The sequence below is a fragment of the Cornus florida genome, unplaced genomic scaffold, assembly GCF_030987335.1.
Source record: "Cornus florida cultivar Cherokee Brave unplaced genomic scaffold, ASM3098733v1 CherokeeBrave_3.0.0_Hap2_Chr03, whole genome shotgun sequence".
In the NCBI taxonomy this organism is placed as follows: Eukaryota; Viridiplantae; Streptophyta; class Magnoliopsida; order Cornales; family Cornaceae; genus Cornus; species Cornus florida.
In genome coordinates this window covers 6,302,549-6,324,578 of record NW_026775573.1, presented here as the reverse complement: position 1 = coordinate 6,324,578, position 22,030 = coordinate 6,302,549, and the positions used below count along the sequence as shown (strand labels likewise).

General features: G+C 31.8%; 2 protein-coding genes across 2 annotated transcripts; one reads left to right on the top strand and one right to left on the bottom strand.

Annotated features, from left to right (window-relative positions):
• Positions 1-3,228: 3,228 nt before the first annotated feature.
• On the top strand, positions 3,229-4,577 carry LOC132299214 (uncharacterized). The gene has a single exon (XM_059795706.1). It carries the CDS (start codon positions 3,483-3,485, stop codon positions 4,425-4,427), a length of 945 nt encoding a protein of 314 aa, XP_059651689.1. The 5' UTR covers positions 3,229-3,482; the 3' UTR covers positions 4,428-4,577.
• Positions 4,578-16,913: 12,336 nt separating this feature from the next.
• On the bottom strand, positions 16,914-20,621 carry LOC132299212 (probable purine permease 11). The gene is made up of 2 exons (XM_059795705.1): positions 20,394-20,621; positions 16,914-18,259 (listed from the first exon to the last, which is right to left on the bottom strand). The coding sequence occupies exons 1-2, from the start codon at positions 20,398-20,400 to the stop codon at positions 17,178-17,180; spliced, it is 1,089 nt and encodes a 362-aa protein (XP_059651688.1). The 5' UTR covers positions 20,401-20,621; the 3' UTR covers positions 16,914-17,177.
• Positions 20,622-22,030: the final 1,409 nt, after the last annotated feature.

Sequence of the window (22,030 nt, the reverse complement as noted above, 5' to 3'; positions counted from 1 at the left end):
TAGTCAAATCATTGGCTATAAATAGGGATGGATAGATCATTTACTCCTCACCAAACAAATAAGTTGTAAGCATTTTCCCAAAGCAATAAAAACTATTTTCACTCCAACCCTCTCTCTTTTGCTCACTTACCTATTTATCTTATTGGATCAACCATGAGCTCAAAGGTGGAGTGTCCAATTTGACTACTTTTAATTCTAAATAACACCATATAATCTCCCAGAATTAAATTCATATTAAGTGTAAAAACTGTTACAATTGTCATTTTTTTTTATAAAGATACTGCTCATTGTTACAACTCTCTATTTCATTATATAAATCTATATAGTTAACCATACACTTGTAAAGTAGTACAATAAATATATATATATATATATATATATATATATTTATTGTACTACTTTACAAGTGTATGGTTAACTATATAGATTTAGAATTTTTAGTCGTTAGTCTTCATGTGGTCGTATACATAAAAGAGGCGTGATTATGAACTGATAATATATATATATATTTATTGTACTACTTTACAAGTGTATGGTTAACTATATAGATTTAGAATTTTTAGTCGTTAGTCTTCATGTGGTCGTATACATAAAAGAGGCGTGATTATGAACTGATAATATATATTTATATATTTATTGTACTACTTTACAAGTGTATGGTTAACTATATATATATATATATATATATATATATATATATATATATATATATATATTTATTGTACTACTTTACAAGTGTATGGTAACTATATAGATTTAGAATTTTTAGTCTTCATGTGGTCGTACACATAGAAGAGGCGTGATTATGAACTGATTATGTTGTATCGTGGAGGCTGACTAGTTTCATTAATACTCTCATGAAGTGAACTATCTACTTTAGATAAATATGTTTACATATGTCTCTCCATCGGGCTAGCTATTTCCCACCTATTTTATTATTGTTATTTTTTTGATTTTAATTTATATTATTGAGTTAATTTTTTCTAGTACTAAATTAATTATATTGTTAAATTCTAAACTAATTGTTTTATTCACATCGTATTCCATTCCTAATGATTGATGTTGTTTGTGTATGTTTCATCGCAATGAATAAAGTATGTTGTTTGTGTATGTTTCATCGCAATGAATAAAGTTACCGTATAAATTATTTCTTTTATGTATGTTAATTCATATTGATGTATGTATTTTATTGTGATAAATAATTATATGAAAAGTTTCTCTAGCTAACACATATTCTCTAAATAAGAATAAACAACAACTAAAAGTTTTTTCAATTACAACCGCTTACATGAATCCTATCTTTCCATTATACTCTATTTAGATTATAACTTAAGTCAACCGACATATTATCTCCACCTATGTGTACTTTGATGTTCTTCTCCCCCTCGAATTACCCTAATTACACTCTAAAGGTCTTGCTTTGCACATGTTGAAAATATTTTAATGGTTTTTTTTTTTTTTTTTCTTCTCATTTTATCTCTAATTTCAGCTACTCCAACTATCTCTCTAATTAATTATTTTTAATTTTATTTTTTGTAGTCTTATCACACATTCATCTCAATATTTACATTTTTACTACAATTTATACATATGTTGTTTTTTAGCGGCCCAACATTCACTGAAATAAAGTATGGCCGTGATATAAGTAAGGATATGACATAATAAAAATGACTATTAATTTGTTAGTAGAGTGGTTTAATTATTATTATTATTATTTAACAAAGAGTCATTGGACAATGCAAAATTCAAATAGAGTTTGAATCTTGATAAAATGAAGGTGATTAGGAGAGTAAACGACTAAACCCAATGTTTGGTGACCAAAGTTGCTTGTGGCCATCATGATGAAACCAAGGTGAAAACCCATTCATACAAAAACCAAAGTTGTAGCTGAAAAGCCAACTTCCATGCGCGGACAAGAAGGCGTGTGTTTATTATGGACCATATATACTTTTTAGCATGCTTCAAAACCTAACCTTGTATTCTTCATCTCATTGCCATTATACTATAATATATATATATATATATATAGTAAACACGCGTGTATAATTTCTAAGAAGGAAAAACTACACACAATTGTAGTCTAGCTCATTTTTTTTCCCAACTTTCTCCGATTTAATTGGATGTATAGATAAAACGTGTCTTGCCGAGAGAAAAAATGCAATTACAAGTCAGAACTGTAATCATGTGATGGATTTACAATGATTATATTTTTATACTTCAATTATTATTTTCCAGTGGAGTCATTCAAGTATGTTTATAACAAGTGCAAATTCAAACACAAATCAGAATTTGATAATTTCAATGCATATACTAACCTTTTGTTTTTGGATCGTGAAAACATGTTCGGTTAGTTGGAAATGGGTTATTATTATTAAGTTTTTTTTTTTTTTGGGACCATTTCTCCATTTGTGCATGTCAATCTTGGGCAGGGCTATGCTAATTTTCTCCATACCGTTCCAATTTTATGAGTAAGTTATAAATAATGCTTTGAGGATGAATTTGAAGAAAATTAGATCAAACTAAGTTCCAAATAATTATAAACTAATATTTTTACAATTCAATTTCATAAATTTGATTCCAATTAATTTTTCTTTAATTTTAATTTCAATTTCAAAGCATAAATTCCATAAAACCAAACAAAATCAAATAAATTGTCCATCCAGGAACAAGGATACATCCTTGTAAACAAAGTGCCCAAACTTTTCCACTTCTTGCTTATTTGTCAACTGAAGATTGGTCCCGAACCAATGGTGTGAACACCATGTAATAAATTTTCCTGTACAAATTGATCTTATTTTTGACATGTTATCATGGAAAAGTAAATTCCAAAAAAAATGGTTATCATGGAAAAGTATAAGCACTTTCTCGAAAGAAAATAAAAAAGTATCATCACTGCACTACTTCTAGAAGGAGGATTTCACTCATTAACTGCAGAGCACCTAAAATAGAGGAAAAACAGAAGCAACAAAGCATAGATAGATAGTAGCTTACCACTTTTAACCCAAAATATATATATATATATATATATATATATATATATATATAACAAAGCATAGGTAGGAGAAGAACCATTTATAAAAGTTTTGTCAAACATCAATATTAGACCATTCACAAGGAAACCCACCCAGTAAACAATGATAAAAGTAAATACTCCAAAGTCTGCGTGTCCCAATTTTAGCCTCACTCTCTCTCTCTATATCTCTATATCTATATATATATATATATATATATTTAATTAATGCAGATACCAAAATCTCAAATAGTCCCAACGCTCACAAATACTCTCTCACTCGCATAAAAATCCCACCTCAAACTCTCTCCTTCTCTCTCTCAAATTTCCTCTATCAGATCTTCAAATTTCAGCATATAACAGGAGAGAAGAAGAAGAATCGAACTTACCCACTAAAAATTTAGACACAAACCTATAGATATATATATATATATATATGTATATGTATATATAGTTTTATACATATAAGTAAATGAGGTGTAAGAAACACCTGCTGGACCTGAGTAGCAGCGTCGGCGTCTGTGCTACTTGTCTGCGGGAACGCCTCGTCGCTCTTATAGCTGCCCAGGACCAAGTTCAAGCTCAAGTCCAAGCCCAGGCCCAGGCCTGGCAGGCCCAAGAAGATCGCCGGAAATCTGACGCGCTTCCGCCGCCGCTTATCTTCCCTCGCTCCGTCTCGCCTTATGTTAGTCGCCGGAAATCTGACTACACTGCCTGGAACCACCACCTCCACAACAACAGCGTCACGGATCAGCGGTTCTACAGTACTCCGCAAGTGGGGCCCAATGGTTCAATCGTCACCGCGAGCTCGTACCACAAGAAGCAGAGCAAATTCTCTCTCTTCGCGAATCTGTTCAGATCCAAATCGGAGGTGACGGATTCGGATTCTCGGGACGCGTGCGCGGCGACGCTGTCCTCGTCGTCTTCGCCGTCGTGGTTTTCGAGTATTCTCCCAGGCCGCCGGAAGAAGCAATCGCAGACGTTTGTCAACGAATCGACGGTCTCCGGAGGTCGGAGGAGTTGCCGGAATCGAGATCGGGGAATGTCGCCGGTGGGGTATGTGGAGGACGTGGAAGACGAGGAATGCTACGGAGGATCGAGCGGGTACTCTTCGGAGTCGTCTCAGGGATGGAGGCAGACACCGAGGAGGGCGGGGGCGGCGGCTGCACGCCGAGGCGGAGGAGGAGGAGGACGGCAGACTCACAGTCGGACCGTGTCGGGAATGGCATTTTGTTTGAGTCCGTTAGTGCGTGCCAGCCCTCACCGGCAGTGGAATAGTCAGAAGGTAATGACGCCGGATATGGGGTGTTCAGGGGAGATTAGGGTTCCGATGAAGCCCCACCTGTCGACGGCGGCGTCGAACCGTGCGAACAGATCTAGGAAGCTTGTGGATTTCGGGAGATTAAATCATAATTGATGGGGACGACGATGGTTGACGAATGACGATGATGTCAAAGTACGGTTTTTACCCTTGTAATTTTGGATTTTTACTATATTAGTCTCTTTAATTCTCTGTAAACACTCCTATTTAATACGAGAAATAAACACATATTTTTGTTTTTATTTATTTTTATTGTAATCATATTTCTAACACTTCGATTACAATAGAGATACTCTCATTGAGCGAGGACCATCCTTAGAACATTTGCTTAAGCGTTTTTTTTAATGCACTTACATTTTTAATTGTGTTTATATATAATTTACTGCCTCTAAATTAAAAATAATGATGTTAAAAAAAAAAAAAAAAAAATTAAACGTGTTTTAAGATTCGACACATTTATCATAGATTTCAAGACAAAAAATTCAAGAATAAGCCTTATTGTGTTCCGCGGGTTTTTTCATGATAAGATTTCAAAACAAATTAGATCAAATGTGCTAAAAATTTATTTAAGTGGGTTAAAAAAATCGGAAATAAATGAATCTTAATTGTAGTGAATCGGTTTTAGTTACAATGAACCCTTCTAACCATAAGTCATATTTTGAACTCCTAAGTGCAACTCCAAATATCTAAATTACAAAGATCACTTAAATTCAAACTTGAGATATTAATGTAGTAACTCTAATATTTTGAATAATTTTGACGAGGTAGGAAGGAAAAATAAAAATAATAATAAAAAGACAGGTGGTGGATATTTTGTGGCAATTTAGAGATCACATGAGTCGGTCTTATTATTAAACCAATTCGAGTTGAGCATTTGGCTGAATCAGTCAAACTATTGTTTAAATTCACGTCAAACGCGTAGCTCATGTATGAGTTTTGAAGCTGGGTTTGCATACTTCTCCTCAAGTTCGAATTTAATTCGTTTGACTTGTTTAGTCAAGTTTGAATTCAATTATAAAGGTTTTTTTTTTTTTTTTTTCATTATTGACCCCTTAACTTGCAAATATATATATATATATATATATATATATATTTGCAAGTTAAGGGGTCAATAATGAAAAAAAAAATATATATATATATATAGTTGATATTCACGTACCTTTCAAGAAATTGTTTGTACCCGGGAGGATTCCAACTTTAGATTTGATGCTTAATGAGGCAGGTTAAGTTCTTATTTACTTGATCCAACTTCTTGAAATTAATCAATTAATATTCTTCATAATATCTATAAACGAGTTTGGATGAATTTTCTTTTTTAATGAATTTGAAAATGATATATATATATATATATATATATATATATATATATATATATATATATATAAGTTGGATTTTATTGACAAAACATTCGAAAACCAAGGAAAGCATAGATGGAAAAGGGAAGATGCCCTACAAACAAAGCAACTACGGAGGAGAGAATCAAACAATTATTGAACCAAAGAAAGGGACAAAAATTACACAAATAAACCACGCAAATTCATCAATTCTAATTTCTAAACAAAGAAAATTTGAAAATGCTATTTGATTCGAGTAGTTTATTTTATTTTCTAAAAATGAACACAATCAAAGCTTTTGTGAAGTCAATGTTGATTTTAAACAAACTTAAATGAAATTCATTTGCAATTGGTTTGGGCAGTTAAGAGAGGCATCAAAAGAGGGCAGTTGGGGAATTGAAAAGGCACAATGTGGAAATATATATATATATATATTTTGGGGAGAGTTGAAGGTGGGTCCCACAGATTTATGATAGGTCGTACGATACATGTCTCACAGTGAATAACCTGTACCCTGATGCACCTGATATTATTAATGGAGGGTAAGTGAGTAGCAATGCAGTATCATGCTAACATTAAATTTCTCCCTGACTCAACAATTGCTAATAGGTTGGGGTTGTACGATCAAAGCAATTGGTACAACCGTTGCGATCTTGAGTTTTGGTGGGCCATGGTAGGAATCAACGGGCCCAGGTCTTTTATAGACCATCAGAAAAAGTCAAACCATTTAGTACTACTTTAGGCCCTCTGCAATTGATTGCTGCCTCATTCTAGAATGAAGGACTAGTACAGTAGCCGTATGATCAATTTTTAGTTCCATGGTCTACCATCAATCTTTTTAGTCAGAATCCTATGCACTGCGATGCACCGTACGATGTCAAAACACGATTAATTTCGTTGAAATTATCGCATTTGAAATAATGTGTTGAAATATAATTTAATTTTGTCGAGACCATACAACACACTGCAAAGGAGAAGTCTTTACAAGAGAAGATTCAAACGCCGCTCTTCTAATTTGCAATGTACCGTATTTTTTGAAATACAGAGTAATAATGTGTTATAAACACAATTTAATCGTATAAACATGTTGAAACACGATTTAATTGGGTTGAATGCATATACAACACACTACAGAAGAGAACCCGTTACAACAGATGATTCAGACGCCACTCTTTTACACTACAATGCACTATACTGATTTGAAATAATGTGTTCCAAACACAATTTAATTGTATAAATATGTTGAAACACGATTTAATTGTGTTGAGCGCTTACAACACACTACATAAAAGAACTCGTTACAACAAAAGAATCAAATGTCAATCTTTTACACGGCAATGCACTTGAAATAATGTATCAAAAACACGATTTAATTGCGTAAATGTGTTGAAACACGATTTAATTGTGTTGAGTGCACACAACACACTACAGAAGGGAATATGTTACAACAGAGAATTCATACTTCACACTTTTACACCGCAATGCACCATAGTGTTTGAAAAATAATGTGTTAGAAACACGATTTAATGACGTTGAGCGCATACAATATATTACAAAAGAGAATCTTTTACAATTTAGACACCACTTTTAACGTATTCGTGTTTTTTTAAAAAATAATGCATTTGTGGTATGTGATGACAAATGAACTTTACTGTGCACGCAAACGATTGAAATTAATTCAACGACACATAAATTTTTTGTTGGGTCAATTAGGAGCAAAATCTGTTGAGCAAGTTCTATTTTTCAATCAATTAGGTCAAAATCTAGAATCAATTTTGCAGCAACTTGATTTGGAACAAATTTTCTTGAGAAATACAGCTCAATTCAGGGGGTGGTTCGGTTTTGGTAAATTATTGGGGTTCAAAAGTTTTGAAGACAGTGATGTTACTTCTTTTGTAACTGGACAATAAGTGATTCTTTGGGGCCAACTAAAAATATGAAGAAACTTAGCTGTGTGAAGGACACATACTTGATATAATACAAAACTTTATAATAAACCACATTTATTCAAGAACCACTTAATTATTTTTATATTTTATTTTTTTTACAAGTCAAATAATCCAAATATAATTTATTTAGACTTAAAAGATTCTTGATGTGGGTTGGCTTCAAAGATGGAGTTGAGGAAGGACTTTGTTTTAACCTTAGCTACCCGAAATTCTTCTTCTGGCATGACACCGGATCAATAACTGAATTTGATTCAGATAACAATTGTAATGGTAATTGATTTGTGATTTGATTCAAAAGTCCAACTATTAGGTGGAGACCAGTCTATATATATCCAATCGCTTTTCTATTCAGATTCAATGTGAGACAAATTCTCCCTTATTACACTAGTCCACTCGTATTCCTTTATAATTGTCACAATTAATTTTTTTAAGTAATTCAAATTTTTGTATAGTATTTATTTATAATCATAAGAATCAATCACACTAAATCATCATTACTCTGGATTGTATAATTATATATATATTCTGTACACCATTTTAGTACGAGCAACGCGATGATGTAATTGCGCACCATGGCTCGTGTTTTATATATTTTAATTTAAATAAGAGATTATGATGTCAACATAATTATAACCAATATTAGGTAATGAATTAAATAGCACATCAAGAAAGAGTAATTTTGGTTATTACTTCAACCAACCACCAAGTTTTCGCATGTGCTTTTTATTATGAACTTTTACTGCATTACCAAGTCTTGGTGAGGTAATATTTACTCTTGATCGTGTGTGTGCACTGCGCGCGCATATATGTGTGTATATATTATATATATATATATATATATATATATATATATGTGCATATTATTAAAAAAAAAAAAAATTAACAAATATATTCTACTTTTACATAACGTCAGTGTTCTTTGTGATTAGTCTCTGCTATCCCTATAATGACTTTTTTGACCCGCGTGAGAAGACGCTTTTCGAATTTTTGAGAATTAGTCGAGTTGTTGAGGTGTCCTGAAAGTTTGTACTTTGCCGAGTTAAATAAAAAAAAATGCATTGCACTAGTTAATATTTTGATCTCTTTTTCATTATTTCAATAAAGCAAATGTCGATCTTCCACAACATACTGTATAATAGCATCTATTTCATTTTCAAAAAGAAAAAAGAAAAAAGTAGAGGTGAGAAAGTTATTTGACAGAAGTAAAAATAAAAAATAAAAAATTTCAAAGTTTTATTAATTTATTAATAGACGGTTTATATCTATGTTCGTTTTTCAACTTAATAAAAAATCATTAATTCGTTTTTAGAATTCACAAAACTCCAAATAAAATAAGAGTACATACATTTGGTCTCCCATTCCGTAACGGCGGAAGTCCCGAAGTCCCGCACACTAGCCTATTATTTCTGGTTATTATTATGACTCCAAAAATAAATGTTTTCAAACACTCCGTAATTATTTAACATTAATCACAATGATTTTAACATCACATCCCATTTGATTTAAATAGTATGATTCATAATTTTTATTTCTAAAAAGTCTAGTCCTTTAATAATAATATCAACCGGATATCTAAGTAGCATCCTAGTTGGTGGGTAGTTCTTTTACATCTAATTAGGCGGACCTATATCATGACTAAATAATGCCTATACAGATATTTGTGTGTGTGTATATATATATATACATACACATATATAATTGAGAAACTAAAAAATATAATTTTTTTTGTTGCATTTTATCAGCCTAACAATTCACGACACAAATGTATAGAGACTTATCTAACGGTTTCTTATTTTAAAGGGAAAGGAATAAACAGGTGTACATCATATATATATATATATATATATATATATATTTTAGCTAATCAATTTTCAAACCCAGGTTTGACATTCAGCAATCTCTTCTAAGAATCAATGAATCTATAATTGCCGGTGTGTGTTTTCAAATTCCCAAATTTTACGGTTCATGTGAGTTTTCAATTATTCCCCACTTGTTATTTTGATATGTAAATGAAATTCCAATGTTGTTTTAAATAATAAAAAAAAAGAATGTCCCGTGTTTAGTGTGGTAATGATGCTAATGCAAAGGTTTAATTAATACTGAATTTAGTCAGTCACTTGATCCCCGATTTCCCCGGATTCCCTTTTGTTTAGAGGATCATCTCACTCATCCCTATATCACAAAATACAACATTAATACAACAATTTTTAAAAATATTTTGTATTTAACACATTTATATCAAAGATATAACATATTTTATCGTACTGTAACATTATAATTGTAAGAGATTATAACATCCCATATCGCCCATTATATGTTGAACAAAACTGTGAACACCGAGTTGAGATGGGGGCGTAATCTTAATATTAGTCACTTTGTGCTACTTAATTTTTTGAGGGTTTTTAATTTTTTTAAAAATATTTAGGACTTGCTAGACATGATACTCAGAAATTAGTTCTTAAGAATTGAAACTATTCCCGACCTGTTTTTTAAAATTGAGTTTTCATAAATAATTTTCAAAAATTGTCAACCAAACGATTTTTTGTATATATATATATTTTTAATTTTTAGTTATCAAAAAATAATTCTACGAAAAGCTGAACCAAACAAATCCTTACTCGTTGGATTACGAATTAGTTCACTCATCTCAAAACTTTAAATTAACGAGGCAAAGTAAAAAATAATAATAATAATAAAAAATTATGAGTTGTTCCCATTAATAAAATGGAATCACTATCAATCGTATTTAAGGGGAACAACACTAGGTAAGGATATTTGGTGATGGGATAGGGTACCCATGAGACAGTCCTTTCTTTCACACTCATACAGGGACAGGAAGTAGAGCAAGGTTCCATTAAACCAAAAAAAAAGTAGAGCAAGGTTCCTGAAGTCAAAGATAAATAGACTGAATGTCCCATATCAAATCAATCAACCTTCACATGCAAATTATATCTATTCTAATCATTTTGTTTAACCCACAAAAGTTTACTAGCAAAATCCTAACCTCCATCAACATGCAACAGAATTGCAACCATTTCCATTCTGCCCTATTTTAGATCATACCTTCCGTTAAGTCCACACGCAGTCATATTCTTTTTTACTAATTCTACACATTAATTTCGTTCTTCCTCTTCCTTTGGTACACCATCAATGAACCCTTGCAGATTTTAGTAATCATGATTTCTATATGATCAAGTCCAATGCTGGATTAAGAATTTCTCATCATAACCCATGAAAGAAAGAATGGACCAATTTCAAATGCTATGTAAAACATATGGTAAGTAGTATATTAAAGCATTGAACCAAACATGCCATTATAGACAGAAACAAGTTTTATGAAACTAATGTCAATCTTCTCACAGCCATACAAACAAGGAGTGATCAAAGAACTACTAAAACAATTTTGATTGGAAATTCAAGTACAGATAACTAAAGACCATAAATCTGTACGGTGTACTATGTGATCCATTTCAATTGGAAAAACGAAGAAGAAGAAGAAGAAGAAGAAGAAGAAGAAGAAGAAGAAGAAGAATATCAGGTTAAGTGTTCCATTCCCTACTTGCGAAAAGCCCCACAGTAGAAGCACCAAGTGGCAACAAATGATGTATAGATTTGCGTTTCCAAAACCACGGAAAATGTTTCCTTCTTTAAAACCTTCTGGAATGAAAGCTGCATGAGGGAAAGCAAAAGAGAATAAAGAGCAGAAGCTCCAAGAGTGCTTAGAAATCCAATGACATACTTCGACTTACAGACTCCAGAGGGTCCACTACAATCGTCATTTTCAAATTTGCCTCAAACGCGTAGCTCATGTATGAGTTTTCGAGTTGGGTTTGCACACTTCTCCTCAAGTTCGAATTTAATTCGTTTGACTTGTTTAGTCATGCTTGAATTCAACTATAAAGAAGTGTTTTTTTTTTTTTTGCAATATTGACCCGCTAACTTGCAAATATATATATATAAATTGAATGAAATTAAAATAATTAAATAATATCTTCTTTTTTTTTGCTCGCACGCCTTTCAAGAAATTGTTTGTAATGAGAGGATTCAACCCGCTACTCACACACCTTTCAAGAAATTGTTTGTACTGAGAGGATTCAACTCACTAACTTGCAAAAATATATATATATAGGAATGAAATTAAAATAATTAAATAATATCTTCTTCTTGTTTTTTTTTTTTTAACACCTTTAAAGAAATTGTTTGTAGCCAGAGGATTCTAACTTTAGATTTGATGTTTCATGAGGTATTAAGGACAAGTTTTTATTCACTTGATCCAACTTCTTGAGATTAGTCAATTAATATTCTTCATAATATCTATAAACGAGTTCAGATGATTTTTCTATTTTAATGAAATTGAAAATGATATATATATATATATATGTATGTATGTATATATAAAAGTTGGATTTTATTGACAAAACATTCGAAAACCAAGGAAAGCATAGATGGAAAAGGGAAGATGCCCTACAAACAAAGCAACTACGGAGGAGAGAATCAAACAATTATTAGACCAAAGAAAGGGACAAAAATTACACAAATAAACCACACAAATTCATCAATTCTAATTTCTAAACAAAGAAAATTTGAAAATGCTAGTTGATTCGAGAAGTTTATTTTATTTTCTAAAAATGAACATAATCAAGCTTTTTTGAAGTCAATGTTGATTTTAAACCACTTAAATGAAATTCATTTGCATTTGGTTTGGGCAGTTAAGAGAGGCATCAAAAGAGGGCAGTTGGGGAATTGAAAAAGCACAATGTGGAAATAAATTTTTTTTTAATTTTTTGGGAGAGTTGAAGGTGGGTCCCACAGATTTTATGATATGTCGTATGATACATGTCTCACAGTCAATAGCCTGGACCCTGATGCACCTGATGTTATTAATGGAGGGTAAGTGAGAGTCTGATGAGTAGCAATGCAGTGTCATGGTACCATTAAATTTCTATCTGACTCAACAATTGGTAACAGGCTGGTCTGTAGTCTGTACGATCAAAGCAATTGGTACAACCGTTGTGATCTTGAGTTTTGGTGGGCCATGGTAGGAATCAACGGGCCCAGATCTTTTATAGACCATCAGAAAAAGTCAAACCATTTAGTACTACTCTAGGCCCTCTGCAATTGATTGCTGCCGCATTCTAGAATGAAGGACTAGTACAGTAGCCGTATGATCAATTTTTAGTTCCATGGTCTACCATCAATCTTTTTAGTCAGAATCCTATGCACTGCAATGCACCGTATTTTGTCAAAACACGAGTAATCGCTTTTGGAATAATGCGTTGAAACACAATTTAATTTCATTGAATACATACAACACGCTACAAAGAAGAAACCGTTACAACAGAAGATTCAGATGCCACTCTTTTAAACTGCAATGCACTGTATTTTTTGAAATACAAAGTAATGTGTTATAAACATAATTTAATTGTATAAATGTACTGAAACAAGATTTAATTGCGTTAAATGCATATACAACAAACTACATAAGAGAACCCATTACAATAGATAATTCAGACGCCACTCTTTTACACTGCAATGCACTATATTGTTTGAAATAATGTGTTCTAAACACAATTTAATTATATAAATGTGCTGAAACACGACTTAATAGTGTTGAGTGCATACAAACACACTACAGAAAAGAACTCGTTACAGAGGAAGAATCAAACACTACTCTTTTACACTGCAATGCACTTGAAATAATGTATCAAAAACACAATTTAATTGCATAAATGTGCTGAAACATGATTTAATTGTGTTGAGTGCATACAATACATTACAGAAAGAATATGTTATAACAGAGAATTCATACGGCACACTTTTACACTACAATGCACTATATTGTTTGAAATAATGTGTTAGAAATACGATTTAATGGCGTTGGGCGCATACAATATACTACAGAAGAGAATCTTTTACGATTTCGCCACCACTTTTTAAGTAATTGTGTAAAAAAATTATAGTGCATTTGTGGTATGTGGTGACAAGCAGACTTTACAGTGCACGAAAATGATAGAAATTAATTCAACGACACATAAATTTTTTGTTGGGTTGATTTGGAGCAAAATCTCTTAAGCAAGTTCTATTTTTCAATCAATTAGGTCAAATCTAGAATCAATTTTGCAGCAACTTGATTTGGAGCAAATTATCTTGAGATATACAGCTCAATTCAGGGGGGTTTGGTTTTGGTAAATTATTGGGGTTCAAAAGTTTTGAAGACAGTGATGTTACATCTTTTGTAACTGGACAATAAGTGATTCTTTGGGGCCAACTAAAAATATGAAGAAACTTAGCTGTGTGAAAGACACATACTTGATATAATACAAAACTTTATAATAAACCATATTTATCCAAGAACCACTTAATTATTTTTATTTTTTTATTTTCTTTACAAGTCAAATAATCCAGATATAATTTATTTAGTCTTAAAAGATTCTTGATATGGGTTAGCTTCAAAGATGGAGTTGAGGAAGGACCTTGTTTTAAAAGACATAATTTAGTTGTAACTGGTGGGTGTGGGGGCTAAACACGGCACCCTGCCTACCTAGAATTCTTTTGGTTTGGGCTCTTAGCGTGATACCGGATTAAGGAGTGAATCTGATTCTAGTACCAATTGTAATGGATGATCGTTTCGCAATTTGATCCAAAAGTCTAAACTATTAGGAGCCATATATACCCAGTCACTTTACATTCAGATTAGATGTAGGACAAACTCCCACTTGTTATACTAATCCACTCGTTTTCTTTTAGAATTGCCACAATAAGTTTTTTAAGTAATTCAATTTTTTGTATCAATATTTATTTATAATCATAAGAATAAATCACATTAAATCATCGTAACTCTGATTGTATAATTTTATATATATTCTTACACCATTTTAGCATGAGCAACGGGATGATGTAATTGCGCACCATGGCTCGTGTTTTAAACGTTTTAATCTAAATAAGGGATTATGGTGTCAACATAATTATAACCAAATATTAGGTAATGAATTAAATAGCACATCAAGAAAGAGTAATTTTGGGAATTACTTCAAACAACCACCGAAGTTTTCGCATGTGCTCTTTATTATAAAATTTTACTGCACACCAATTCTTGGTGAGGTTATATTTATTCTTGAATGTGTATGTGCGATACATATATATATATATGTGCATATTATTAAAAAATAATAATAATAACAAATATGCATAACTTTAACGACCGCATAACGAAATGTATTGCACTAGCAGACTAATTAATTTTGTGGTCCATTCTTTTTCACTATTTCAATAGAGCAAATGTCGATCTTTCACTCTTTCATTTTGAACATAAAAAATAGAGGATTTAACTCTTTTCAATAATATTGTGAAAGTAATTTGACAGAATTAAAAATAAAAATTCTCAAATTTTTATTAATTTATTAATCGACGGTTGATATATATGTTCGTTTTTTACCTTAATAAAAGACCATATTATATGTTTTTAGGCGTAAATATTATTATGACTCACAAGACTTTGTAGAAAGTAACACTACATATATTTGATTCACTATTTTGTAAATAAAAGTCTCATGCACTAGCCTATTCTTTCTTCTTATTAATATGACTCCAAAAATAAATGTTTTCAAATAATTATTTAACATTAATCACAATGATTTTAACATCACATCCCATTTGATTTAAATAGTATGATCATAACTTTTATTTCTAAAAAGTCAAGTGCTTTAATAATAATAAATAAAATAATATCAACCAGATATCTAAGTAGCATCCTGTTTGGTGGGTAGTTCTTTTACATCTAATTGGGCGGACCTATATCATGACTATATAATGCCTATACAGATATTTGTGTGTGTATATATATATATATACATATATAATTGAGAAACTAAAAAATATAATTTTTTTGTTGTATTTTATCAGCCTAACAATTCACGACACAAATATATAGAGACTTATCTAACGGTTTCTTATTTTAAAGGGAAAAGAATAAACAGTCGTACATCACACACACAGATAGATATATATATATATATATATATATATATATATAGATATATTAGCTAATCAATTTTCAAACCTAGGTTTGAGATTCAGCAATCTCTTCTAAGAATCAATGAATCTATTGTTTTTTCAAATTCCCAAATTTTACAGTTCATGTGAGTTGTTTAATTAATACTAAATTTAGTCAGACACTTGAACCCCGATTTCCCCGGATTCCCTTTTGTTTGTTTAGAGGATCGTCTCACTCATCGCTATATCACAAAATACAACATTAATACAACTTTAAAAAAATATATATTTAACACATTTATATCAAAAATAAAACATACATTATGGCATTGTAACATTATAATATTAAGAGATTATTGCATTCCATACCGCCGATTATATGTGTGGACATCCCTTAAACATATAAAGGCGTTTTGAACAAAGTGTAATCCTAATTTTAATCACTTTGTGCTACTTAATTTTTTTTAGGTTTTTATTTTTTAAAGAATATTTAGAACTTGCTTGGTATGATAATCAGAAACTAACAAACAATTTTTTGTATACCATTAAAATTTTTAGTTATCAAAAAATTATTTGACAAAAAGCTGAACCAAACAAGTCCTTTCTCATCCGATTGTGTATTATTCCATTCATCTCAAAATTTTAAATTAACGCGGCAAAATAAAAAATAATAATAATAAAAAAAAATTATGAGTGGTTCCCATTAATAAAATGTAATCGCCATCAATCGTACTTAAGGGGAACAACACTAGGCAAGGATATTTTGTGATGGGATAGGGTAACCCATGGGACAGCCCTTTCTTTCACACTCATATAGGTAGAGGAAGTAGAGCAAGGTTCCTGAAGTCAAAAGATAAATAGACTGAATGTCCCATATCAAATCAAACAACCGACCTTCACATGCAAATTCTATCTATTCTAATCATGTTTGATCCATAAAAGTTTACTACCAAAATCCTCTACCTCCATCAACATGCAACAGAATTGCAACAATCAAACCAGAATCCGTTTCATGAATCATACATTTCCATTCCGCCCTATTTAAGACCATATTCTCGGTCAAATCCACGCACAGTTATTTTCTTTCTTACTAACTCTACACATTAATTTCGGTCTTCCTCCTCCCTTAGTATACCATAAATGAACCCTTGCAGATTTTCGTAATCATGATTTCTATACAATCAAGTCCAATGCTGGAGTAAGAATTTCTCATAATAAGCCATGAAAGAAAGAATGGACCAATTTCAAATGCTATGTAAAACATAAGGTAAGTACTATATTAAAGCATTGAACCAAACATGCCATAATAGACAGAAACAAGCTTTATGAAACTAATGTCAATCTTCTCACAGCCATATAAACAAGGAGTGATCAAAGAACTACTAAAACAATTTTGATTGGAAATTCAAATACAGACAACTAAAGACCATAAATCTGTATGGTGTACTAATGTGATCCATTTCAATTGGAAAAACGAAGAAGAAGAAAAAGAAGAAGAAGAAGAAGAAAAAGAAAAAGGAATAAATAATAAAAATAGTTCAAGCCAATTGAACCCAATAGCACAAAAATGGTCAACAAGATGAATCATTTCGCGTCCCATTTAGATCAGTTTGTGCTTTTTTTACCTTCAAATCATCGAGATAATTCTGATAGATGTAAGTGGCGAAACCCCAAACAGCCAGAAGCATACAGATTATCTTTACCCCATTCATCTTGTCATGGAAGACTATCACGGCGGCAATAGGAGTAAGAGCCAGGGAGAAGGTACTAATAACATTAGAGAATAGAGACGAGACCACGAAAATCAGGCCTACGACCCCAACGGAGCAAACCTGCCAAGCCACAGCCGTAAACGCCAAAGTCAGCACATAAGAAACTCTGCCCTTACCAAAAGCATCCATTTCCGAGTGTAACGTGTTCCATTCCCCACTTGCAAAAAGCCCCACAGTAGAAGCACAAGTGGCAACAAATGATGTATAGATTTGCATTTCCAAAACCACGGAAAATGTTTCCTTCTTTAAAACCTTCTGGAATGAAAGCTGCATGAGGGAAAGCAAAAGAGAATAAAGAGCAGAAGCTCCAAGAGTACTTAGAAATCCAATGACATACTTCGACTTAGAGACTCCAGAGGGTCCACTAGAATCGTCGTTAACAGCAAGGAGAGAAGCAGATAAGGAAAGGATAACCACGGAATTTAGAATTAAAGCAGTAAATTTTTGAGAATTGATGAAGAATGAAAAAACCGCATTGAAGGCCAATTGGGTTGCACAAATGAGGGAATAAGTAGAAGCAGAGAGGTACAATAATCCAATGGAATACAACATGTTATCACCTGCAATGAGTATTCCAAGAACGAAATAGATCGAGTATATAATGGCGATAGAAGGTGGAGGAGAAGCAGATGAAGGCTTCTTGGAGGATGGGAGAAGAAAAAATGGGATGAGAAGAATTGGAAAAGCAGCGGTTTGGACAAGTGTAGCCATCCATTTACTATTTCCACCTTGAGCATAATAAAATCTCCCTAGAAGAACAGCAGCACATTGACCAGCAAGAAGGAAAAATATGTTAAGAGCCACCAAAAGCCACCATTGCCATCTCTTAAGCTTGATGAATAAAGTTGAAGTTCCATCCTTTATCATTGGTTCTTCATTATCTGTAAGTCGACATAGCACAAATGCAAACATATTTAGCATATATTTGTAATCTATGAGCATCGATGTTATCACGACACAAAAATACTTAATAGTGAATAATATAACTGAAAAATCAACAAATTAAGCAAATATTGTAACATCAATACATATAACTATATACAACAACCTAGTTAACTATAAACTGTTATATCAACAACTTAGTTTTTTGGATTGTTATAAACTGTTAAATATAAAGAAATCATAAGTGGTGTATTTAATCTCAAGTGGAATTGCTTTATAGGATAATCCAAGCCCGAGACAGAAAATGTGCAGCAATATGGAACTCAGCACAGAAATATAATCCCAAATACCAAATAGGAGAAAAAGTTCTTAACACAATAGATCTTCTGCTAACTATAAGCAAGGTTTGAATTGAATTCCTTGTTTTTCTTCATTTGATAAGTCTCAGATCAATTCCTTATCCTTTAAAGAATGTTATCAGGATGAAACCACTACCTTTTTTTTTTTCCTGAAAGTTCAAGCAGACGAGCACACACCCACAATATTGCCCCTAACAGGGATTGAACACTCAACCTCTCCTTTGGGAAGGAAATATCATACCATCTGGGCTAATATTGGTATGAACCTACTACTGTTGTCTGTCATAGAAGTTCTAGACACACCCTTCTATGCATATATTGCATCTTTTACAATTGCAAACCCATATGTTAGCATCATTCCATATGACTCCCCCAAAATACACATAAAGCTAAGGAAAGAATAATAAAAGCTTAGCCAAGAGCAAAGTTTTCTAAACAATAAACAACACAGCTTTCTCTCATCTACCGTACTTGAGAAATAAAAAATAAAAACAATCATGGAAAAAATGTAAAGGATGGCAAGCAACACAGAATGAATATGTTCTTCCAACAGGGCCACGATATAGGATTCTAGACACACCTTTCTATGCATATATTGCATCTTTTGCAATTGCAAACCCATATGTTAGCAACATTCCATATGACTCCCCCAAAATACACATGTAAAGCTAAGGAAAGAATAAAAAGTGCTTAGCCAAGAGCAATCATGGAAAAAATGTAAGGATGACAAGCAACACAGAATGAATATGTTCTTCCAACAGGGCCATGAAATAGGATTCTAAAGTACAAGACTCTGAATTTAAGGATGTATGCTACATCAGAACATGCATTACAAATGGGATGAGATAACTGGTTTTTTCAGATTCTAAAAATGTGCAAGATTCCAAATTGTCTTTCACTTTTCCCATTTTCTTCGCAATCAAACATTGTGTTAACTTACCTCAACTTCAAAATATAACTGACACCACAACAATTTCAAATACTAATTCAACCTCCCAAAAACCAAAACATGGTTATGATCTCTATATTAGAAATTCATAAACCCCAACTTCAAGGACTCCCTTTTTCGTGTCGTCTCAATTGGACTGTATAAGATAATTCCAAAACAATACTATATATGCTTGTATGCAAGTCTCATATTGGAAATAACATATAATTTTGTATGTTGCATTAGAGCATGCATTACAAGTGGGATGAGATAACTGTTTTCTTTTGACTCTAAAAATTGTTCAAGAATCCAATTTTTCTTTCACTTTCTCCCAACTTCTCCGTAATCAAACATTGTATTAACTTAGCTCTACTTCAAAATATGACGGAACCAACAACAATTCCAAATAGCAATTCAACCTCCCAAAAGTCAAAACATGGTTATGATCTCTATATAGCAATAACAATACTGATAAGAATTCATAAACCCCAACTTCAAAGACTCCTTTTTCATGGCTTCTAAGTACTCTTCAATCGGACTGTATAAGATAGTTTTCAAAGGAAGCAATACTTGATAGTCCAAACTTTTCTGTCCAATCTAATTGCTTTTAAATAATACAGATTGAACAATATATATATGCATGTATACAAGTCTCATATTATACAAGGGGTTTAACCCAGTTTCTTTATCATTTTGATCTAAAGCAAACCAAAATATTTGTTCATTCGGTTTATTTTGATAAACCCAAAAACATAATTAGGACAATTAATGAAAAACATCACTAAAATCTGATTTAATCGTTGAAACATCGATGTGTGTTTGTGTGTGTGTGAGAGAGAAATATACCTGGCATGTTTGAATAAGGAGATAGCAACGAGCCCTTGAACGAAGATCAAAGGCGGCGGGGTTCAAGGATTTACTGATGTTCGGACGATTCAATTCGATGTTTGAATGGCGGTTGATATAAGTCTACACTAAGATTCCGTACATACGAGTGTCTATATATATATACACACACGTATATATAATGTATTTCTATATAGACTGCGCAACCTAGAAAGTATACAGAAGATGGCACGAGAGAATCCCACATTATAGAAAGTATTCCGAATCTTTTGTTAAAGTCAATATCTATTATCTTCAACGTTCTGTTATTTCTTTTAACTAAAAATAAATTTAGTAAAAAATAAAAAGTTCCATAAAGGTCAGAAAAAAAACTAATGATTTTTTATTTTTTATTTTTAATTTTAGTGACATTCATTATATATTATTGGGCACTTTTAAATTAGTGACAAACCAAGGGGAGGAAGGGGGAGGGCACGAGTTGGGCATTGGCCACTGAATAATACCTAAATTATTATTGGGCACTCGAGATATTTGAAATCCTTAATACGGAATATTTTTCTAAATAATAAAAAATAATTATTTATAATGGGTCAAAGGCTCAAAGTACTAGTACATTATCAGAACTGTCAGGCTGAAAAAATAAAAAAATAAAAATAAAAATCTCACCACACCTCTTGTGAATTGTGATCATGCTTTGTTTTGGAACCTTTGGAATTTAAATTTGGAATTCGAAAAGAAATTGAATTGTAATTAAAATAAAAGGTATTTGACGTTTGGAATACATTCGAATTTATAAAAAGGAATTTGAAATAAAATAATTTTTATACCACTTTGGAATAAAAAGATGTGACAATTACAAAGGAAGTTGTAAAACGAGAAACTTAAAAATAGTTAATTGCCTTCAAATCCTACCATTTTTTTAAGAATTTCTCTACATTACCATTTTTTTCAGAATTTCTCTACATTACAAAATAAAAGTAGTTATTCTCATTTCATGATTCCCGTTACTAATTTTACTTTAATAACCAATCAGAGAGTATATAATTAATTGACTTTCACTTCATGATTCTTGGGGCTAATTTTGTCTTGATTTCATGTATGTGTGGGTATAAAGGAGAGAGGTTGGAGGGGGGAAAATAAAATAAAAAATAAAAATAAAAATAAAAATAAAAAATGATTTCACATATCTGTGTATATATAAGGAGAGAGGTGGAAAAGGGCAAAAAAAAAAAAAAAAAAAGAAAAAAAGAAAAAAGAACGTTTTAATTTTATTTTAATTTTAGTCAAAAGATAGTTGAATTATATAATAATATATTACGTATAATATATTTATAAAGTGATATTTTTACATATTGTAAAACAAAAGTTGACTTGTTGACTTGGCTAATAAGGTACGTTAGAGGAGCGTTAATCATCACTTTTTCCTTATCTCGGATGCGATAGTGGAACTACGGCCACTTCACTTCTTGAACTTAAATATCAAAGAAAAGTGAGGTGGTAGAGCTGTTTTTTGAGTTCTAATATCAATTTAAAAAAATATATTTAAATTCATACTCGGAACTCAATTTATGCCAAGGAAGAAAAACAGTTTTCCAATTCCAAGCAAGCTCAAATTCCTCCGGCCAACCTGTCGAATA

Bases quoted from the DNA above. Each gene is read 5' to 3' on its own strand.
- LOC132299214 (XM_059795706.1), top strand. From the start codon at position 3,483: ATGAGGTGTAAGAAACACCTGCTGGACCTGAGTAGCAGCGTCGGCGTC.